General features: G+C 42.6%; 1 protein-coding gene across 4 annotated transcripts; it reads left to right on the top strand.

The window, feature by feature from the left end:
- Positions 1 to 1,118: 1,118 nt before the first annotated feature.
- RINT1 (RAD50 interactor 1) lies at positions 1,119 to 21,834 on the top strand. Of its 4 annotated transcripts, none has more exons than XM_039517170.1 (15): positions 1,119 to 1,264; positions 2,802 to 2,894; positions 3,830 to 4,025; positions 4,271 to 4,512; positions 5,321 to 5,494; positions 5,572 to 5,721; positions 6,684 to 6,840; positions 9,882 to 9,992; positions 11,182 to 11,407; positions 14,733 to 14,870; positions 16,827 to 17,026; positions 18,857 to 19,071; positions 20,012 to 20,192; positions 20,287 to 20,405; positions 21,502 to 21,834. In XM_039517170.1, the coding sequence occupies exons 3-15, from the start codon at positions 3,849 to 3,851 to the stop codon at positions 21,716 to 21,718; spliced, it is 2,307 nt and encodes a 768-aa protein (XP_039373104.1). In that variant the 5' UTR covers positions 1,119 to 1,264; positions 2,802 to 2,894; positions 3,830 to 3,848; the 3' UTR covers positions 21,719 to 21,834. The 4 variants fall into 4 exon arrangements, with proteins under 4 accessions (XP_039373104.1, XP_039373095.1, XP_039373108.1 ...); XM_039517161.1 differs by having other exon boundaries at positions 1,132 to 1,300; XM_039517174.1 differs by lacking the exon at positions 1,119 to 1,264 and adding an exon at positions 1,429 to 1,447.
- The last annotated feature ends 1,094 nt before the right edge of the window (positions 21,835 to 22,928 follow it).

Raw genomic sequence — 22,928 nt, 5'->3', positions numbered from 1 at the left:
AATGTTTAAGAAGCTTCATTTAAAATTAAATTAAAATGCAGAGCCCCCCCGGACCCGGGGCCAGGACCCGGACAATATGAGTGCCACTGAAAATCAGCTTGGGTGCCGCCTTCGGCGCCCGTGCCATAGGTTGCCTACCCCTGTCCTAGCCCCACCCCAGAGGCCAAAGCCACAGCCAGCGTCCACACAACACACAAACCCCGTAAACCCCCCCCCCCCCCCCGCGCCCCAGTCTGATGAAGTGAGCGAGGGAGCAACAGAGGGAACGGGATGGAGTGACCGAGGGTCATGGCCTTGGAAAAGGGGCAGGACAAGGGTGTTCAATTTTCTGCAAATAGAAAGTTGGCAACCGACCCAACCCGCAATGCTTAATGAGGTGGCCAGGCCTGGGTGAGCGTGCAGCAGCATGAGGCAGGGCATGGGCTGCTTCCTCCCCGTGGCCCGGACTCGGACACATAGGCCCAGGCTCTCCAGGTCCGCCCAGAGGGGGGGCAAGAGGGGCAATTTGCCCCAGGCCCCACAGGGGCCCCCAAGAGAGTTTTTCAGGGCCCCTGGAGCTGGGTCCCTCACTCGCTCCGGGGGGCCCCGGAAAACTCTTGCGGGGCCGGGCGCAGGAGCTTCTTCGCTCCCGGTCTTCGCCGGCGGGGGGTCCTTCCGCTCCGGGGCGGAAGGACCCCCCGCTGGCGAATTACCGCCGAAGACGGACCCGCCGCCGAAGCGCAGCCCGGTCTTCGGCGGTAATTCGGCGGCGGGGGGCCCTTCCGTTCCGGGACCCGCCGCCGAAGTGCCCCGAAGACCCGCGGCGGGGGCCCCCCGCCGCAGAATTACCGCCGAAGACCGGGCTGCGCTTCGGCGGCGGGTCCCGCTTCGGCGGAGGGGGAGCCCCCGCCGCGGGTCTTCGGGGCACTTCGTCGGCAGGTCCCGGAACGGAAGGGCCCCCCGCTGCCGAAAACCCCGGGCCCCCGGAATCCTCTGGGCGGCCTTGAGGCTCTCTCAGGGCGGAGGCAAGTCGCCCCCAAACCGAAGCACCAACCGCCTCGTAGGCTCGCGCCCCAAAGCCACGCCCTATAGGCGACAACACGGCGCGCGCATGCGCTTTCTTCTGCGGCAGGGACGGCATCACGTGATCCTGATGGGTGGGGCAGAGCCGTGGGTCCGTTACAGTCTCCCTCTTTCCTCCCACTTCTCGCGGGACTCGGAGCAGCTTCGGGATTTTCCGCTGCGCTGGGCTGGCTGAGGGGGCAGAGCCCTAAGGCGCTCGGCGGTGGGTGAATAATTCGGGTCCGTCCCTGCCGTGGCGGTAAGCGGCCTGGTTCGGCCTAGGCGGGCCGGGACAGCCGGGCTGGCCTCTGTTGCCCGCTCCCGACGCCGGCGTGTGAGGGGCGCCAGCTCGCGGCAGGCTGAGTGGGCTGCGGGGGACCTAGCAAGGAGAGGGGCCGGCTGCCAGGTGCCATGGCAACGCTAACGGCGGGCGGGCTGAGGAGCCCCCGGGACTCCCTCGGGCGCAGGGGTCCAGCCTGCTGCTGGCCGAGGAGATCTTGTCTCCCCATCTGCCCTGGCTCTGTGGTGGGGGCTGAGGGGTGAGCAACCGCCTCGCCTGCTGCAGGGGGAGGAGCAGGTCCCCCCTCCCCCCCCCGGGAGCAGTAGGTGGGGAGCTAGTGGTCCCGAGGGATGCCGTGGGCTGTCTTGGGTAGCTGGGGCTGCCAACTGTCTGACTGCACAAACCCAAACATCCTGCCCGTCCCCAAGGCCACGCCCCTGCCCTGCCCCTTCTCCGATGCTCTGCCTCCACTCATGCCAGCCCCCCTACCCCCCTCTGTTGCTCCCTCACCTTCACTGGGCTGGGGTTGGGGTGTGGAAGGGGGCTGGGGCAGAGGGTTGAGGCGGGGATCGGAGTGCAGACTGTGGGAAGGAGTTTGGGTCAGGAGGGGACTCAGGGCTGGGGGTGTGGGCTGTGGGAGGGAGTTTGGGTGCAGGAGTGGGTTGGGGCAGGGGGTTGGGGTGCGGGACTGGGTGCAGGCTGTGGCCGGGCGGCGCTTACCTCCTGGAAGCAGCGGCATGTCTCCTAGGCTCATGGGTGGCCAGGTGGCCCTGTGGGCTGCCCCTACCTGCAAGCACCACCCCCGCAGTTCCCATTGGTCACAGTCACCCATTCTTGGCAATGGGAGCTGTGGACTCAGTGCTTTGGGGGGGGAGGGTAGTGTGCAGAGACCCCCCCCCCCCTGACCGCACCACCTCCTAGGAGCCGCTGCCGGACATTTGTCGCTTCTGGGAGTGGCTTGGAGCCAGGGCAGGTAGGGAGCCTGCTTTAGCCCTGCTGCAATGCTGGACTTTAGCTGCCTACAATACAATATTTTAAAAAACCACAATTTCTCCTTGGAGGCCCACCACATATGACAGATGTTAGTCGCGACAGACGTTAGTTATGGTGCTCAGTGCACTTCTGAAAGATGCTCAGATAGTTTGGTGATAAAGGCCATATGAGAGCATGAATAGAATATTTACTGTAACTCAGTTTCTTAAGCCAGTATCTTATTAATAATCCTTCCCTAAGGAAAAAAATCCTGTCTCTTGGAGAGTCTTTATGTGTAGCATAGAATCTCCTTCATTTTCAATGTGGGCAACAAGCAATGAAGGTGCAAGTCTCTTAATAAATGACTAATAGAATCATAAAAAGGGATACTACCTTGAAATGTAGTTCATTGGGGAAAAAAATGTAAGGAATGTCAGTTCCTACATCTTCCCTTGATTTACCTGCTAATTTTTATGGTGTTACAAGTACATTTTTCTTCTTTTAAAAGGTTTTTCTCTCTCGCCTGTTGCTGTGTGTGGGACCCACACATAAAAGGAAACAAGAAATAACTGAATACACGAAACACTGTCAACTATACAAGGTAAACTGGAACGAGATATTTTTTAATCTCTCATGTATTTGTTATAAAAAGTAAAAATCTTCAAGCTGAAGTAATTTCTTAAATTGGTAGTGTTCCTTTAACTGCTTGTTCATATAGTTTTAAATCTGCTTTTTGATGTTGGAATGATAACTTGCTTCAGAGTTCAAATAAAGTTTTAAGAGCATATTAATGCATTTAAAACTTATTTTAATTTTTGAAGATGGTGCGGGGAGTTGGATCTTAATCTGATCAAACACTTTACTAATTTGATTTTACATATCTATATCCTCCCAGTTCCAGACTTCCCTGGCCACTGACAAAGCTGTTGGCCAGGAGGTGCTGCTTCCAAAGCAAAGATTTAAGATGATCACCTCATTTCAGCACATTTGATAATTTATGGGAATTTTCTTCTTTTGTATGTCTCTGAAATGCTGTCCGTCAACACATCATGTGCTGCTTTGTGTGCAGCACCCCACTGCATACTTTGCTAGTGATGGCATACTTGCCATTTAAAAGTGCTGGAGCCTTATTACTACCTGTAGGGCTGAGGCAGGTCCTCTGTACATTTTCAAGTATTTTTATACATACCATCTAGCATAGACATAAAAACATTGAATTAGTTTTAGAAAAACATATGGTAGTGGGAATGAAAGCTGACTGGCTTATTTGGATAGCAGACATGTTTCAGTTCTGTTGAGTGATGGGCACGATGTCCCCAGAAGAGTGTATAATAGCGTGTCATACTTTACATACGTAGGCCCTGGTTCTCCAAAGGTTTATGCATGTGGCTATCTTTATGCATGTGAGTAGTTGAATGGAAGACAGTATTTTCAGTTGCATTGAACTGAAATTTCTTCTGCCCCATTCCATATGAAGGTCCATGGTAGTTGATAGTTCTGTGTGGGTGGTGGCTAACTACAGACTCATTAACTCAGTCCTGCAGGTGATGAAAACATGGCAGCCATTAATGTTGGAAGGGTACAAGTCACTAGAGACCCAGATCGCTGTGACATCCCTTACTATGTAGCTGAATTTGTTGAAAGAGAAGTTGGAACTGACCTTAATTGTCTAAGGAAACTTGGCAAACTTATAGAGGAGCTATCAGAAAATAAAAAGCATTTAGAGGAACAGGTAAGCATTCTGTTAATTATTTCTCAACTCCTTGAAACATTAAAAATGTACCACCAATTGCATGCATCTAATTACATCAGCACATTTTGGTAACATCCTACACAATGTCAGCTAAGTTGTCCTTTTCTGATTTTCTGTTATGCTTTACTATGCATGGAAATCTGTAAAAGATCACATTTGTTTAATCATTGAAAGAGGGGTCTTAGTACTTTTATGTCAGATGTATTACTCCTCCCTAAATACAGGTACTTACAGTTTCATCAGAAGTCCCCAAAAGAATTCAGAATGCCTTAAAGAATGCAGAGGATTCTAAGAAGTCTCTTAATCAGCTCCTGGAGGAAGAAACTGTTTTATTTGATTCAATTAATAGCCACCTATTGACGGCCCAGCCATGGATGGAGGATCTTGGTGTACTGATTAGTCAAATAGAAGAGGTTGAACGACACCTTGCTTATCTAAAATGGATTTCACAAATAGAAGAGTTAAGGTAAAATAGGCCCACCTGGACTTCTAAGTATCTTTTTCCTGAAGTCTTGTTTAGGGCTTAAGTGGTAATAAATAAATTTGAGACATTTTTTGGAGCTGTAAATCTATATTTTTTTAAATGCAAACAGTTATAACCCTTGTTAATTCACCTACTGACTAAAAATTCATACCTAATTTTGATCTGCCATTGCTTTCATTTGCAACTAAATTTGGTGATTACAATATTTTGGATATGGGGATAAAAGGAATCGTATCTTACCATCTAATCTGAAAGATGCACCTCTAATGAAGTATTTGTCGGTGTTAAATATAAATCCTGTATCTTTGCTATCTATTTTTTAACACATAACTGTATAGAGTCTAAGAATACTGAAAGAAGGTGTTTGAGCAGAAAAAGATGCATTTGCATTATGTAGATTGACATCTCTTTATTTTTATCATTTTAGTGAGAATAAAACATTTATCTAAAAAGTTATTTAAATGAGTTGCACTGCAGATTTGAAAACACTTAGTTTCTCATCAAAAGCTATCCTCTTGTTCTTCAGTGGTGCACCCTCAACATGGGTAGCAAGAGGCATGGACCAGAAATCTAGGTGTCTCAGGTAGCAATGCACAGCACTAACTGCAAGGTCACCTAGCTGCCGACCTGGAAAATATTTTACATGTTAAAACAAAGAAAAACAACCAAAAAAAAAAATCCCAAATTGCATTTTTCACTTTCATTATACAGTAAGACAGGTAAACAACAATGAACTATCAAAACTGCCTCAGTGCATTCTAGTCATGATTTTGCTTTATATATTTTATAGTGATAATATTCAGCAGTATCTCATGACCAACAATGTGCCAGAGGCAGCTACTACTCTGGCATCCATGGCAGAATTGGATATTAAGCTTCAGGAGTCGTCTTGTTCTCATCTTCTTACTTTTGTGAGGTCTACTGTTAAATTCTGGCATAAAATTCTTAAGGACAAACTGTCAAGGTAGGAAATGCATCATAGTTCTTTCATCTTTGCATTGTATTGTTGATTCATGTTGATGTGTATATTTTGTATTACAGTGATTTTGAGGAAATATTAACTCACCTTCATTGGCCATTTGTTGGGCCACCACAGTCTCAGGTTTTTGGCCTTGCTGCACCAGCTAATGTTCCAGAAATATACAATAATTTGGAGACTCTGTTTTCTCAGCTTCTGAAATTGCAAACATCGTATCCTTTTTTAATTAATGTCTTATATTCACAGGGAATTTCAGTAAGAATAACGAACAAACTTAAGAGATCACACTCCAAAGAAGAAAGGTGTGATAGTCATCCAGTGTACTGATTATTTTAAATCATTATGTTAAACTAGACATTTCTCTTGAAGTAGGTTTGCGAGGTTAGTATTTCTCGTTTTAGTAAAAGAAAAAAAAATAACATAGAAAGTGCCCAATTAACAATACTAGAAATTGAAGTTCTTTGGCAATAGAAAAAGTGTAGCTTTGGCAGCAGCAATGCTGTGCCAACCACGATTCTAGTGGACTCGCGTCTGGGGAAGTGAGGAAGATAGTTTAACCTTCATGCTATTCAGTCCTTGGACCCTCTGGCAAGATTACCGACAAAGGTGAAAATTGTGGTGATACATTTGCCTGTTCCCTGGAACTGGACTGAGACCACTAATATTTTTCACATAAGCCATTGAGCAGCCCTCAGATGGTAAAAACAGCTTTTGATCTTTGCCAGTTTGGGTCACATACAAATCAGAGACTAAGAAACTCTTGTTTTGTATTACTAATCATCTGAGTTTCTGCTTCTCTGTTTCAGTATCATAATGAAAAGTCTGTGTATGTCTGTGGGAGGATAGGACAACCCACATCTGTCTTGGCAATCCTGAATAAAGGTGATTTTTTTGTAAACCAAATTGACTGCCTGCTGCTTTCACAAATCAGTTGTAATCAGCCTGTTACATTAAACACAGGTTTAATGTTGAACTATTCTAAATATAGAAACAGTTTTCATTGCAGGTTTTTGATAATTTTATAGTATGTGTAGTGACTGCAGTAAAGAAAGGGACTATAGAAATGGAATGTAACATTTCTTAGATGTCTCAAATTATGATGTTGAGAGAATTCAGTACTTCTATAACAATGATCTGCCTATAAAATATTTGACCTTTGACTCTTAAACCTTAGAGATGAATTACTAACTAAACCAAAACAACTGCCAGAGAAGTATTCTCTACCTCCATCACCACCTATTATCCTTCCAATGCAAATCATGCTGAACCCTCTTCAGAAAAGATTCAAGTATCATTTCACTGGGAATAGACAAACTAATGTTTTAAGCAAGGTATGGGGAAAGCATTTCTTGATTTACTTTTAATTGCAGTACTTAACAAAAAAAACCCAACCCTTTTAGTATAAAACATACATTGCTGTAGTAAAGTTGTGGCCCAAATATTGCTCTTTACATGGAGGACCTTGGGCTTGTATGTGTATGGAGGTGAAAAAACACTTGAAGACCCTTCACAAGTCCTACCCCCTGCTTGGCAAAGTGCTGCACTGCAGTGTTTCCCTGGCAGTGGGATATTCCTCTGTTGCACCTGCCAAATCACTTTGTTGGGGTGTCACTGAAGCCGGTCCTATTGCAGCCTTGGGTAGACTCCACAGCCTGAGAAGGATGGGTTAACTTCTCTTCGCCCCATGGAAAACCCCTTTTTACCAGTCCTGGCTACTTAAGTTTGGGTGTTACAGGTGTTAGACTCTGCATTAAAATAGGCACTTGGTTTAAAATCTAACTGACAGTGGCTTGGGACTATAATTAGTTTTCTGTTTTAATTAATTTTAAATTAAAACAAAAAACTTGCATTAAATTGCAGATGTGTAAATCCTCCCCTTTCCCCCTAATTTGGAAATGTGTGTGCGTGTGCATTAAATGCCCTCAAAGTTTGGTGGCTTTCATCGGGGGTTAAAATACAGGTGCATTTTTATAAAACTTTCCTTTTTTCTTTTTGTTCCAATACAACTGCGCCAGAGACTTGAAAAGTTGATATTTAGCATGTATATAAACTGCTTGTAGTAACAATGTTTTAAGGTTAATCTGTGTGGTCGCATGTAACATTTTTGGGTAAACTGTAAATAAATTTCACCTTGGCATTAGTTCCCAGACTATTTCACTGGTGGTCTGTGAAGGGCTAGTTGCATTTTTTAATTATTTCTACTTCTTGCATTTTTTCATTACTTCTGCTGGAAAGTAGGAGGAGCCACCAGCCTAGCTGTTTCCAGTAGGGGAGGATGCTACATAAAAGGATGATGAGGGCAACTAGCTTCTCAGTCAGCTCCAATCAGCCAGAAGAGGCATATGCAGTGGAGAGGGAGAGAAGACAGTGGGTGTGGTGACAGAGCAATATTTGTCGGAAAGAGAGTAATAGAGCAAATGGAAGGGGAAATAAATGAAGAACAAAAGTAGGCAGCTTCTTTCCTTTTTTCAGAAAAGACAGATCTTTTAATGCATTAGAGATAGTACAAGTACACAAATGGTTCTCTGATGTTAATTTGCCATGTAAATTGCTTAGTTGCCATAGGGATGTTATATGATCATAAATACAGAGAAGGTCCATGATTTTAAAAAAAAAAAAATTTTTTTTTCCTGAGGGCTTTTGACCTACTGGTACAGAAAAGACAATGCTTTCAATTTAAAGCACACACATGTCCTCCATTTTTCCTCCCTTCCCACCCAAAGCCAAAACCTCTACCCTGGTTTTAAATGTTGCTGCTGTTGTAAAATAAACTGCTCTAAATTGCAAAATCCAATTTAAAGTTGGCATTCATTAACTCTCCCCTCCCCCACCCCCAAATGCTTTTTCTGGTCATGCTTTGTAATCTTGCTACACTTATAAATAGTTTATAAAGAGTTAACAGTGTTGAATAGATGTTAGAAGCATGTTACAGACATGAGTAGAATGTGTTATGGATGGTTATAACAGTTGATGAACCATTTATTGAGACATCTAGTACAGTGGTCTCCAAACTTTTTTGATCATGCACCCCTATCAATAAAATTTTTTTGAGCACGCACCCCCAATATATCAGTATTTATTTATATATAAATAATGTACATGTACTAATATATTATGTACATTATAAAACATACACAAAAATATAAATTAAAAAAGGATGAGAGATGAAATAAACAGTATTTTAAAAAAAATTTATTAACAGTACAAAAAACCTTTCTGCTCTCAAAAAAAATTAATATTTTTAGTGAGCAATGTGATTGAATATGCTTCTTTCTGAACATCTTGGTTTAACACTTATTAGAAGGTCTGGATTAGGATTAGGGTGCGGGAGGGCGCTGAGGGTGGGGGTGCAGGGTCTGGCAGGGAGTTAGGGGGCAGGAGGGCGCTTAGGGTGAGGGTGCGGGAGGAGGCTCAGGGCTGGGGCAGGCAGGAGGTGCAGAGCACTTACCTGGGGCAGCTCCTGTTTGCTGCAGGGGTGTGCAGGTGGCTCTGCGCAGTGCAGCACCGCCTCATGGCTACAATTCTGGGAGCTGCCCCCCCCACCCCCCCGGGACAGGCAGGGCCACCCGGAACTCAGGTGCTTTAGGGGCTGCAGGGCCCTGTGCTAAGGGGGCCCCGGGGCTCCGGTCTGCAGCTCTAAAGCCCTTTTCAGAATGCGGCCCTGCAAGCACAGGCTGGATGGCTCAGGAGTAGCAGGGATAGGTGTGCAGCCAGTGGCTAGAGAGAAGCAACACTTTCCTCTTTAAAGCGCCACTTCTTTCCAGCTGGCTTTGGAGGGGAAAGCGCCGCTTCTTTCTGGCCACTGGCTGCGGGGCTGCCCCTGCTCCTCCATGGGCCGGAGGACTCAGAGCCGCATTCCGAAAGGGGCTTTAGAGCTGCAGGCCAGGGTCCCGGGGCCCCCTTAGCCCAGGACCCTGCAGCCCCTAAAGCCCCAGCGTTCCGGGTGGCCCTGCCTCACTGGGAGGGGCAGCTTCCCCGCTTGCTCCCTCCTTCTCTGCATCCTCTGGCTGCCCTTTTTTTTTTTTTTTTTTTTTTTTCCCTCTTCCTCTCTGGCAGTGCTCCTCCTGCCACGCTGCCCTTTTTCTCCGGTGGTTTTCCTCCCGCTGCGCCCCCCCCCAATGGATCATCTTGCGCACCCCATTTTGGAGACCACTGATCTAGTAACTTAACTCTTTATATTAAGGGTACATTTTAACAATAAAGTGTGATAATCTTTCTGACTTGTCAGTAGTTATGTCCTTTTATGTTACATATTTGTTTGTAGTGGGTATTGTAGGTGAAATCTATACTCCTGTTCATATATCAGTTGTTTTTTGGGTGGCGTTAACTTTAATGTTCTGGGTGTTTTGCTTTTTTCTTTATTTTGTACAAGCCTGAGTGGTACCTAACCCAGGTACTCATGTGGATTGGAAATCACGCAAAATTCCTTGATGATAAAATCCAGCCAATATTGGACAAGACAGGCTCTTCAGTCAATGCAAGGGTAAGCAAATATGTACAATAACTCCTCACTTAAACAACATTAACTGAGTTGACGTTGTTTTGTTATATTGCTGATCTATTAGAGAACATATTTGTTTAAAATTGCGCAATAGTCCCTTATAATGTTGTTTGGCAGCCGCCTGCTTTGTCCACTGCATGCAGGAGGAGCAGCTGTTGAAGCTAGCTGGTGGGAGCTTGGAACCAGGGAGGGCCGGCAGCTCCCCTATCAGTTCCCCTAAGTTCCCTGTGCGGCAATTGCTGGACAGTTCAGGTGTCTCTCCCCCCAATGCTGTGTGCTGCTCCTTCCCTCTGCCTTGTAGCTGCTCCCAGGAGCCTCCTGCTTGCTGTGCAGCTTCTGTACCTCATCTCCACAAAGCAGGAGGGACATAACAGGACTCAGGATGAGGGAGCTTGCTGGCAGGAGTTGCTGTCTCAACTTGCTGATCTACTTAAAAAGGCAGTGTACTTAGAGTGCGGTCAGCATACGTAAAGGGGCAGAGTGTGTGTGTGTGTGAGATGCATGCACGCACCCCCGGCACTTTGGAAAGTGGAGGGAGTGGTAGCGCTCCAGTGGGATAGCGTGGGTTTCCGCAGGGAATGTTTGCAGCCACTGCCATGTGTCTCCTCCCTCCATTCATGCTGCCTTGTTAATGTAGCCTCACACTCTACAACGTTTTAACCCTTGAGGATTCAGCTGAGTGCTATCATTTAGCAGCAAGGCAATCCCTGGGAAATATCCCACCCTCTTTCATCCTCTGATTCCACCACCTCAACCAAGCATCACAATCATCATTGCTATGTACAGGATTAAATTGTTTGTTTAAAACTTATAGTGTGTGTGTCAGAGAGAAATATGTCTTTTGTCTGGTGAAAAACATTTCCCTGAAACCTAACCCCCCCCTTATTTACATTAACTCTTATGGGGAAATTGGAATCACTTAACATTGTTTTGCTTTAAAGTAGCATTTTTTAGGAACATAACTACATCATTAAGTAAGGAGTTGCTGTATGTGCAATGATATATACAGCCAAATTCTAGTTGTGGTGTAAGTAAGCACAACTTCATTAACCTTACTGAATTTGTGATAGGGCTGAAGTTAGTTCAGAAAGAGTTTTAAAAATGCATAAATATTAACAATTTTAACTTGCAGTTTCTATCTACTTTGGTGACTCTTGTTTTTTTCTTGAAGCTTGAATTTTCCCGTGCTCTGGTAATGCTGATTTTGGAGAAGTTGGCTGCTGATATCCCTTGCCTATTGTATGACGATAATCTCTTTTGTCATCTCGTGGATGAGGTGCTTCTATTTGAAAGAGAGCTATATGCTACTCATGGATATCTCAGCAGCTTTCCCAGTTGCATGCATATTCTGTCAGAAGAAACCTGTTTTCAAAGGTGGCTAACTGTGGAAAGAAAATGTAAGATTTAATATGATTGGTTTTGTTTAAATTTTTTTTGAAGGCCTAATCATGTAATACTTACTCTACAAATAGTTCCATTAAGTTAGGATGTCACATGAATAAGGAATATTAGATCAGGCCCCTAATTTTTATACAAGACTGTCCTGTTTAGTTTTAAAACAACACTTTCTAATGCTACCATAATTGGTATGCTTGCTGCTTGCTGGATTGTGGGGATTTATTCCTCAGATAAAATGTCCATATTCTCTGTGTATGTGCCTGGGTGAAAGTGGGTTTTTAAATTGCTGGGATAAGTTAGGAAAGAAAAATATAGCAGAAAGAAAAAGAGGTTACTGATTTTTACGGAGAAGAGTAACAGGGAAAATAGAGACAGAAGTACAGGGGAGCAAGTAAAGGACACTATAGGGAGAAAGAGAGACACAAAGGTCTACTATAGGGGAAGAGAAAGTGGAGTGAGTGAAAGAAGCTGCAAGAGAGATGCAGGCTTGAATGCAGAAAAGGACTTGGGTCCCTGGGAAAATAACTGCAATACACACAGCCTGAGTTGGCACATATATAGTGAATAGGGAAAAATAGATACTGTAGTCTGTATGGTAGGCAGGGATCATCTAAACTAGAAAGGGAGATACTGACCAGAGGTGGTTTGTGTTCAGACCTGCCCCTTTTGCAGAGATAGGAGCCTAAGTCTGAGCTACAGGGAGTCTTCCTGGCTGCGAATCACAAGCAGAAACAGAAATCTCTTTGGAGTTTGGTATCTTAGGCTGTTTTAGCAAGAAACTGGGAAAGGAGGACCGCCTCCCTTATAACTTTTAGCCCAGTGACAAGGGTACTCACCTGGGATGTGGTAGACTCCTGGTTCAAGTCCTCCTTATGGGCGATGGGATATTCTAATGTTGGGAATCTCTCAATTTTCTGATGAAGCTATTGCACTGTGGCTAAATATTTAGAGAGTCATGGCAAGGAGGAGTAGATACTTTCTCCCACATCCTGAGTGGATGTGCTAATCACAAGGCTATAGAGTCACTCATGCCTACACAGATGTGCACGCATACACACTCTCCCCCTGCTCCAATGACTCTTTAAATATTCCACAGTGCAACAGCTTCAATAGGAGAGATTGACGAATTACCCAAGTCAGAATATCTTATAACCCAATGGTTAGAGTCCTCACCTGAGAATTGGCAGATCCCAGTTCAGATCTGTTCTTCCCTGCAGGTGGAGGGGGGAATTGAACTGGGGGTCTCCCAGATGTGCCCTAACCAGTGGGCCAAAAGTTATTTTGGAGGCTTGTGTCGCCTCCCTCTACCCCCATTCTCTTGTGTAAACTTTTGAGGTCCCAATCCAATAAGTATGCTCAGAAGTTGCCTACCATATTGGGCCACTCAGGCAAGTTAGACAGGAGAACACCTCTTTTCCCCTGGTTTATGAATCGCTCTAGGGCTAATGTGGGAGATAAGCAGCAGCACACATGCACAGAAGCAGAACTTTTACTTGAAAAACATAGGCGCCCAGTGACTTTAGGTGCTGTGATAGACCCAGGCCAGTTGGGAACAGCAGAGTAGCAGACGGGAGATATACTGGCCACTGGATAAGCAGTTTTCTGTTCCCTGAGTGACCAGAGCAGGGGCTGCTCCAGGCTAATGAGAACACCTGACTCCAATTAACCTGCAAAGAGTTAGGTGAGACCGTTAAGTACGTGACTCTCTAAGGCCCTTTTGTTGCTATAAAAGGGCTCACTCCAGTCAGGCCAGAGGGAGCCAGAGGAGAGGAAGTGTGTGTGAGGAACTAGGAGCAAGAGGCACACAAGAAGCTGAGAGAGAGTAGGCGTACTGCTGGAGGACTAAGTACAAGTGTTATCAGACATCAGGAGCAAGGTCTGGTGGTGAGGACAAAGAAGGTGTTGGGAGGAGGCCATGGGGAAGTAGCCCAGGGAGTTGTAGCTGTTGCGCAACTGTTCCAGGAGGCACTCTAGACAGCTGCAGTCCACAGGGCCCTGGGCTGGAACCCAGAGTAGAGGGTGGGCCCAGGTTCCCCCCAAACCTCCCAACTCCTGATTAAACACAGGAGGAATTGACCTGGACTGTGGCTTCTACCAGAGGGGAAGGTCTCTGGGCTGTTTCCCGACCCACAGGGTGAATCTATAAGGCGAGCAAATCCGCCAATAAGCGCAGGACCCACGAAGGTAGAGGAGGAACTTTGTCACAGTGCCTACAGAGTTTCAATGGGAGTTTTGTGGATCCCATTGTTCCCAAATCTGGGACTTAGGCACCTAACTCCTTTTTGTGCGTTCAGGCTGTAGTAAATAAAGCTGATTGAATAGTGTTCAGTGAATGTATTATTTGACTTCAAGAGTATTAGTCAAATATTTGTACAACTTTAGCTGTATAAAGGGCTATTATGTTATTTGACAGACAGGTGAAATTCATTGGCAGATATATTTGTGTAGTAGGCTACATTTAAAAAGATAGTCTGAGTGAAAATGTTAAATGCAGTACCTAAAGGTTTTTTCCATTAAATTGCATAGGTTTGGCTTTGGAGTACATGACCGCACAATGCTTTTCAGCTTGTTTTGTAGATTTAATCCTCAGGATAGTAGATGTTAGTAAATTTTCAAGCAGTGATGGTGATGATAGTGTCTAAGGGTAGGTTTACACTTACCTTCCGGGTCGACGCGGTGAGTTAGACTTCTCGGAGTTCGAACTATCGCGTCTGATTTAGACGCGATAGTTCGAACTCCGGAAGCGCTGCGGTCGACTCCGGTACTCCACCGCTGCAAACGGCGGTGGCGGAGTCGACGGGGGAGCTGTGGAGTTCGACCCCGCCGCGTCTGGACGGGTGAGTAGGTCGAACTAGGGTACTTCGAATTCAGCTACACTATTCACATAGCTGAATTTGCGTACCCTAGTTCGACCCCCCTTCTTAGTGTAGACCAGGCCTTAGTGTTATATTGTAAAAAAATAAGAACAGCTGAAATAGGCCATGAATTTTCTGACTCTCTTTTTTGGGTAAAGGAAAAATACACTTGTATAGGGTTGATAAGTACTTTAAAAATTATGATTAGTGATGTTCAATAAGCTATTTTTATATTGCTCTAACATACTTCATCTTAACTGAAGCAATTGATGTTTTAATTTGCAAATTTAAGAACTGTATTTTAGTCAGTGTTACTTTTTATTAAATCTTATATTTTAGGATTTTTAAGGGTTTTTTTAAATTTAAAAATAACAGTTTATTAGAAGAAATTTTAAATATGTAAACCTCAAAGCAAGTTTAAGAAATATATGAATGTTTAAATTATTAAACATTTTTGTGTACCTGTCAGTTGCTCTTCAAAAGATGGACTCTATACTTTCATCTGAAGCTGCTTGGGTATCGCAATATAAAGATATCACTGATGTAGATGAAATGAAAGTCCCAGACTGTGCTGAAACTTTTACAACCCTGTTGCAGGTTATCACAGGTAATGATAAAATTTGAGACACTTCTTAAGATAATTCTCCTGAATAATTCAATAAGAACATATACATTAAAGTCAGTGGTTATGGAATCAAGTATCAGAGGGGTAGCCGTGTTTGTCTGGATCTGTAAAAGCAGCAAAGAGTCCTGTGGCACCTTATAGACTAACAGACGTTTGGAGCATGAGCTTTCGTGGGTGAATACAGGACTCTTTGCTGCTTTTACAGTGGTTGTGGAGTCATCAAAGGAGTAAGAAGTAGAAATGTTGTTTGGTTTGCATTTTAACAAATAAATGGAATACTTGTTCCTTTTTCCTTTGAACTTTAATGAATAATTCTAGAGAAATGATCAAACTTTTTTATATTTGTACTTATTTCTACAGTGATGCACCTGATGATTACCATTAGAAATTTGTTTAAATTTGAAAGAAAATAAATTGAATTCATATTTGTTGTTTATGTGTAAAAATTAAATAAAAAAAAGTCCTGTTATCCCTTTTGAGGAATTCACCCAGGGAATGGCTGAGTGACCAACAATGAATTCCTGAAAATTTAGATACTAACTAACTTTAGCCTTTCTACATGGTGAGTAAGAGCAGATGAACATCAAGGTGATTTTTATTTGAGTACTAAGTGTGTACATGTCACATCCAGTGATGAGCTGCTAAAATATTAACCGGTTCCCTATAAAAAGTTCTGATTTAAGAGATGTGCCACAGTATGTATTTTTTTATATCAATGGAGTTACCATACGTCCGTATTTTCCCGGGAAGAATTTTTAAATTTTAAAAATTCCGCCTGGTCAGCAATTTAAGAACCAAAAAGCCTGACGTCCAGGAAAATACGGATGTATGTTAACCCTACCTAAAGTTCTTTTTAAAAAAGATGGGCCTGAACTGGAAATGAGCTCCGTTTCACATGTGTGGGTCCGCGCCACTCCCTTGGGGTGTTCTTATATAGGCTCCTATTACCCCCCCACCCCCGTCCCGATTTTTTCACACTTGCTGTCCTGGTCACCCTAGGGTGTGCGCATGTGTGGGTCCCAGCTGCTCCCTGCCCTCCCCCATTGAAGCAGATGTGCAGGGTTACTGCCCTGAGAACTGCAGGGCACCAATGGACATGGGGCTGGCTGCAGACAGGGGCGTGGGGCAGGGCTAGCTGGAGGCAGGGAGTGTGACGGGCTGGCTGCAAAGGGGCTGGCTGTGGGTAGGGGGTGCAGGCAGGGGCTGGCTGTGGGTAGGGGGTGCAGGCGGGCTGGCTGTGGGTAAGGGCTGTGGGCAGGGGCTGGCTCTGGGCAGGGGGTGCAGGTACTCACACGGGGAGAGCGGCTGGGAGCAGCAGGAAACAACCCAGACCCAGCAGAGCAGTCGGGGACCCACCAGGCAGCAGCAGGAGCCCCAGGGCCAGAGGTCCAAGGAGCAGCAGCTGCAACAGGGCCAGGAGAGCGCCAACATGGCTCCCGCAGCTCAGCGCAGCGCCCCCGGCGGCCGGGAGGAGGAATTACACGCTTCCCGGCCAGAGCCCATCAACGCTTCCCTCACAGGGAAGCCAGTTAACAAGCGGTTCTAAAACCACTTCAAAATTTAACAACCGGTTTCAGCTCACCCCTGGTCACATCTTGTCGGAAGATTTCTGAGGTCCACCTGGTGTTACCAGACTGTTTTTCAAGTTTGCTTTCAGGAAAAAAAATATTAAAATTAAATGCTATAGTGAAATCAGTAAAACCACCATTTATTTAGGCCCCAGTCCTGCAGAGATTTACATGTGTGCTTAACTTTATGCACTGTAAGTAGTCCCATTGACTTCAATGGGACTACTTTCCAGGTGTAAAATTAGGCATGCATGTAAGTCTTTGCAGGAGTGTGGCCTTAATCGCAAGGCAACCACAATGCTTAACTTTTTAAAAAGTTCCTGTTTTTATTTACTCTGGAAAATTAAAATTTTTACAATTCCCTCTCCAGACAGGTATAAGAATCTTCCTACAGCATCTAGAAAACTACAGTTCTTGGAGTTACAAAAAGACTTAGTCGATGACTTCAGAATCCGGTTAACTCAAGTTATGAAGGAAGAGACTAGAGCTTCTTTAGCCTTCCGTTATTGTGCCATTCTTAATGCTGTTAACTACATAGCAACGGTATTAGCAGACTGGGCTGACAATGTTGTGAGTAATTATTCTTTTACATAAAGAAATAAACTAGCTTTGTCATGTGGTGCTCAACTTAAAACTACTTCATTCATCTCAATATCTTAAGATGCAGAATTAATCATGACTCCTGAAAAACAGAACCAGATGTAAATTCTAATTCAGTGAAAGATGTTTAATTTAAGGATAAATTACTACTTATAATTTAAACGGTGCTTAAATACTGCCATTCTTGTGCACTATATCAAAACACCTAAAGCAGATTAGTTCCCTGTAAACTGGCATTGTACCATGGCCATTCTGCAGCATCTTGTTACATGGGAGACCACTTATGGATCCTATTCTGTTAACTCTTACATGAGTAGTCTGGTAGAAGTCAATGAGATTGCTCACGTGTAAGATTTGTAGGAGTGGTCACTTTCCCAGGAAACAGGGTGAATCTAGTAGGGGAAGGATTATTTCACCCATTATGTTTAGAGCTATACTTCACTCTTACAGCCAACAGTTCTCCTCCTACTTGTAGCCTACCACCTGCAGAATGCTCCATTATCTGTAAAAAGAAAGCACCATTGTGTCACACTAACCTTCGCTAATTTTCTTGCCTCAGTCAGCCCAGGAAGCAAGACTCCCAGACTATGCTATACTCAGCAAACTAAAATGTACTTAAAACCTATAGTCAAGATGCTAAATTTCCAGGTCAACCTATCTTTCTGGTTAATGATCCATTGCTTCTAAATATATGAAGATTCTAATTTTTAGGATTTTTTTCTGCTGAAGCATATTTGCTTGGTTTTTTTTCTTGCTCTTAAGTATCTTTACCTAATGCCATAAGATATTACTTTCAGCACACATCTATGCACTTACAGTTGATAGTGAGTTAATGATCCTTCATGTAAAATTGAGAAGCCAGACACATCTGACAGCCAGGTCTGTGTGGATTTGGAGCAGCCATGAGAGTGTTTTGTTTTACCTACCTATAAACCCTGATTCTATATTGGAGTCTGCTAGTGGAGACCTGTGCGGAGCCCTGTTAACCTCAGTGGGGCTCTCCATAGCCTCAGAGATTTGCGGTAGTGTGTCCTAATTCAGAGTCCAAGCCCTTTTCTGTATATTTAATGAAGTTGAATACTTAATGAATACCTGTTAAAATAAATGATTGATTAAAAAACTGGAAATGTTGAAATTCAGTGCTTAATATGTTAGATCTAACATATATCTAGCCGCTATCACCATAATGTGAATGCTTCCATTTACTTTTCTTTCTTTGTAAAATTTAATTCAGAAACTTATTTTTTTTAGTTAAGGAAACATTTATTAAAATTTAAATGCTATCCAAGTCTTAACTTGTAGTTTTTCTTAGTAGGCTAAAAATAGTATGTCTGTCAGACTTTGCAGAAATCAGAAAATTGAGATTTTGGGGTAAAATTTTCAAAGCACCTAAGTCTCATTTTCAGAAGTGACTCAGGTAGTTAGAAGTCCAAAATTCCATTGAACTTCTGAGAATGGAATTTAGGAGCCTGTGTCACTTAGGCTAGAAGAAAATTTGACCCTTCAGCTTGTTTTTTTTTTTTAAATTATTTTTTAGTACTGTTGTGAAGTCAGATGGGATACAACAGCTTTCTATTTCCATCACTGAGGTTAAAACACCATACTTCTATACTCGTTTAGGGAGAATTGAATTACCAGATTTTTTTTTAAATCTCTTTGAAAACAAATTGTTAGTTTATAAAAACCTTAGAGAAACACATGATCAGCTGAAGCTATGTATATTAAAGTACAAATAAAAAGTTACCATGGTAGAAACCTTTTTGCTCTAGTATTTATAACCAAATCTGTTTGTTTCTGTAGTTCTTCTTGGAGCTTCAGCAGGCTGCGCTGGAGGTTTGCGCAGACAGTAATGCTCTCAGTAAACTACAGCTAGGACAACTAGCTTGTATGGAAAGCTCTGTCTTTGATGACATGATTAACCTCCTAGAACGCCTAAAACATGATATGTTGACCCGCCAAGTAGACCATGTCTTCAGGGAGGTCAAAGATGCTGCAAAGCTGTACAAAAAAGAGAGGTGAGTCTTTGTGTTAATGTCTTCTAATAATTTGTTATACAATTTTAAGACTTGGCAAAAAACCTATGTAAAAATCCATTTCTATGAATGAAATGAGATAGATGTAGTAAATTGTTTGGGAAGTGTTGTCTGTGGTATTTCTTCACAATTCCTTTAAAAAAAATGTTTTTAACTAGATTGTGCTTTTCTGAAGCACAGTCCTGCAAATAGCAGAGGCACACTGCAGCAGGACTCCCAGAAGAAATTCTTGCTGACTCTTGTTATCTGACAATAATTGTTTCTTTGGGAATATTAACAATCAAGTGTGATAGGGCTTTAAGGGCTACCTCCATTTTCAAGAAGTCCTAATGTAACTATGAATACTTGCTTCTGGGTAAAATTGGTAGGCTGCTTTCTAAAATAAATGCTCTTTTCTGATCTGTTTCTATGCATTTTTGGAGTGGTTTTTTCTCCCCCCTCCCCCCCCCGATTTCTGGTGTCCCATCTTGCATTCCTTTAACTAAAATATAGGCTTCATATTATTAGAATGATACTTGGTGTAGAGCAGGGGTTCTCAAACTGGAGGTCGGGACTCCTCTGGGGGTTGCGAGGTTATTATGTGGGGGGTCACGAGCTGTCAGCCTGCACCCCAAACCCTGCTTTGCATCCAGCATTTAAAATGGTGTTAAATATATAAAAAATTGTTTTTAATATACAAGGAGGGGGGGTCACACTCAGAAGCTTGCTATGTGAAAGGGGTCACCAGTACAAAACTTTGAGAACCACTGGTGTAGACTATTAATCCATAATGCGGACTGATCTTTTTTGGATATTTGAGAAAGCGGAGGGGTAGCCGAAACCGAAGAAAATTAAAAATGGATGAGATTGTGGACTTTTGAAAAAGATGAGCTTCATTGTTACTGCTTTACTGTAACATCATGTTGTACATCTGTTTCTTCAGGTGGTTATCTTTGCCATCCCAGGCAGAGCAGGCAGTAATGTCCTTATCTAGTACAGCCTGCCCACTGTTGTTGACATTAAGAGATCGTTTGCTGCAGTTAGAACAGCAGCTCTGTTACTCCCTGTTTAAAATCTTCTGGCAAATGCTTGCAGAGAAAGTGGATATGTTCATCTATCAGGAGGTAAGCATCTGCAGTTGTGAGATGTGCTGTGACAATGAAAGTGCAATTGACTTACCTAAATTAATTTATTGTATCTGTTTGCATACGTATATAGGTAATTCTGGCTAATCACTTCAATGAAGGAGGAGCAGCACAACTTCAGTTTGATATGACTAGGAATCTTTTCCCTTTATTTTCCCACTATTGCAAAAGGCCAGAAAATTATTTCAAACAGTAAGTAAGCCAATTTCTAAAGTATTAGTATTTCAGTAGCGAGTATCCAACTGATCATACCAAGTTCTTACATTGTGTATAAATCAGCATCTTTCATGGGTGTGGCTTGGATTAATTGGGTGAGAAATCTGTTAAAATTATGGTGTTGAAAGTGGAAGGAATCTGCTTAAGTATGAACTGCAGGATCATACCTGATGTACTAGTACAAAGCTCCCATTTTCTCTGTGGTTCTTATAGATTTGTTACATAGTCTTGCATTTGCACATTTAGGGAAAATTGGATGGTAAAGCATGCAAACAGCACAAGAAGCCATAGCAGGACAAACCACCAAGAAACAAGGACTAAGGGTGCAGTGCTGAGATTCCTACTAAGGCTAATTGCCCAACAAAGTCAAATAGGATTTCAGCCTGAATAAAGAATGCAGGAGTGGGTCCAGAAATGTTTAAGGATGAAGGTGACACATTGGTACTACAATAATACTTAAATGGAAGATGCTTTATTTGTTGAGGCTTTTGAAGTACTTCTCCAACATTAAGCTTCACACTCCCTTCATGTGTATTATCCCCATTTATAATGCGAAAGTGTAGGCACAGAAAAGTACAGTTACAGGGCATCTTATTGCTTTTTGATGACTTCTGACAGGGAATGTGTTGTTACCTATAGATCATAGTGTATTCTTATTTAAGTACACTGAATGAGAAGGTAGTTCATCTTGCTTTCCTGCTTAACTTTTTACCAATGTTAAAATGTGAAAGTATTGGCTTTTATTACTTTACTCCATGGGGAAACTAAAGTTTAAAAACACAAATGCAAGGACCTGGGTAATTGGAAGCACTATATGTCAGAAATGGTTGTTATACTCACATCTGTCTCACTGAAAACAATAAAGACATTAAGGTGGATGTCTAGTATATATCTTGAAAGCTGTGGCTGCTTTGTCTCTTCAGCTATCCAGAAAGGGGAGGTTATTCTTAGTATTTTATTAATGGGATAAAAAAAACAAACCACAGACTGAATATACTGTGTCCTGGCATGAAGTTGAAATGGGCACTCTTCATTTCAGGCAGTAAAGTGTGTGTTTTTTTTCCTCTTATAGCATAAAAGAAGCCTGCATTATCTTGAATCTAAATGTTGGCTCTGCCCTCCTTTTGAAAGATGCACTACATTCAGCCTCAGAAAACAGAACCATCTTGGATCCAAACCAGCCCTCTGCCACAGCAGTGTTACATGAACTTGGAGTTTACAAATTAGCTCAACAGGATGTTGAGATTTTACTTAATTTGAGAACAAACTGGCCTAATATAGGAAAATAAGTAAAGATCTTCAAGGAAAATGGTTAGAAGTAAAATATCTGTTCTATAAAGTGAAGTCAAGCTATTACATTAGTATACTTTTATTGTATATTAGTTCTTAAAAAAAACCAAAACAAGCCACTAGTACATCTTTGTAAAATGCTGACTTGATCTAGCCTTATGCCTTAATCTTTTTATAATTCAGATTCTATGTTGTACATAGCCATTTTAAAACAGTTGAGATACTGAACTGGTTTCTAAGCTGGTATAGTTTAGTCAAATCTGTTTTAATCGCGTTAATCTAACTTTGCCTATTTTGTAATACACCCTACCTAGAGGCATGTAGAGCACAGCAGGCTCAGACCTAGAGTGGAGAATGTGTTCCTTGTTGAATAGTGAGTGGTCTGTTTAGTTAATGATGGCTGTAAGGTGATAATGGTTATGCTGAAGAAATGTTTATGGTTTAGAGTAATATGGAGTAAACTCTGGGTAGATATGCTACTGCATTCAGTGGTAAACATTCCATTCAAATTGGTTCATTTTCGTTTTGGTATATGGACAGTTACGTACCTAAATTCCCACACATGGGCATTACATACTTTAATGTGTGTGCAGGGGGTGTGGAATGAGGTGAAAGCATGTTTCCATGTTCTATTTTCTCTGATCATGCTAACTTTTAAAACTAAGTCCTGTTATGGAAACTTCTCTTCCTTGAATGTCCAGATCCTTTGTCCTCTTTAAAATGTTCTGAACAGGCCTTGCATACTTTGACTAGTTAATTTGTTTAAAAATGCCATCACAACTGATTCAGTTATTGAAATATTATGTATTTCAAATTGCTTATGTTTGGAAATAATGGGTTTGTTGGAATTTGGGTATCTTCTCCAGGTTGTTTAAAACTCCCCTTCCCCTAAGAGTCTTAAAGAAATATCTGACTTTAAATTAAATTTTCAGTGCCGTAATGGCTGACATAATTTGTTGCATACTAGAACCACATTTTGTTGGTTCAAATATAAAGTGTCAAAGTATTGCCTTGAGCTGCTCTGATTAAATCATTTTTATCACTGTATGGCCCTAAAACAGTCTTGCTAGGGAAGATGTTGATACACAGCATCTTTTTAATGTTTTTGAATTTTTTCCCTAAAGGAAGTCCTCAAAAGATATTCTTCAGGTGTAATTAGTAATTTCTGATTATTTAAACTAGTACCATATAATTCAACTTTTTTACATA

This window comes from Mauremys reevesii, linkage group 1 (genome assembly GCF_016161935.1).
Source record: "Mauremys reevesii isolate NIE-2019 linkage group 1, ASM1616193v1, whole genome shotgun sequence".
In the NCBI taxonomy this organism is placed as follows: Eukaryota; Metazoa; Chordata; order Testudines; family Geoemydidae; genus Mauremys; species Mauremys reevesii.
Note: the sequence above shows the minus strand (reverse complement) of the source record. Positions and strands in the feature narration are given on the sequence as shown.

Bases quoted from the DNA above. Each gene is read 5' to 3' on its own strand.
- RINT1 (XM_039517170.1), top strand. From the start codon at position 3,849: ATGGCAGCCATTAATGTTGGAAGGGTACAAGTCACTAGAGACCCAGAT. The intron at 4,513-5,320 runs GTAAAATAGGCC...TATATTTTATAG, and splicing joins TCACAAATAGAAGAGTTAAG to TGATAATATTCAGCAGTATC. The intron at 14,871-16,826 runs GTAATGATAAAA...TTCCCTCTCCAG, and splicing joins CCTGTTGCAGGTTATCACAG to ACAGGTATAAGAATCTTCCT.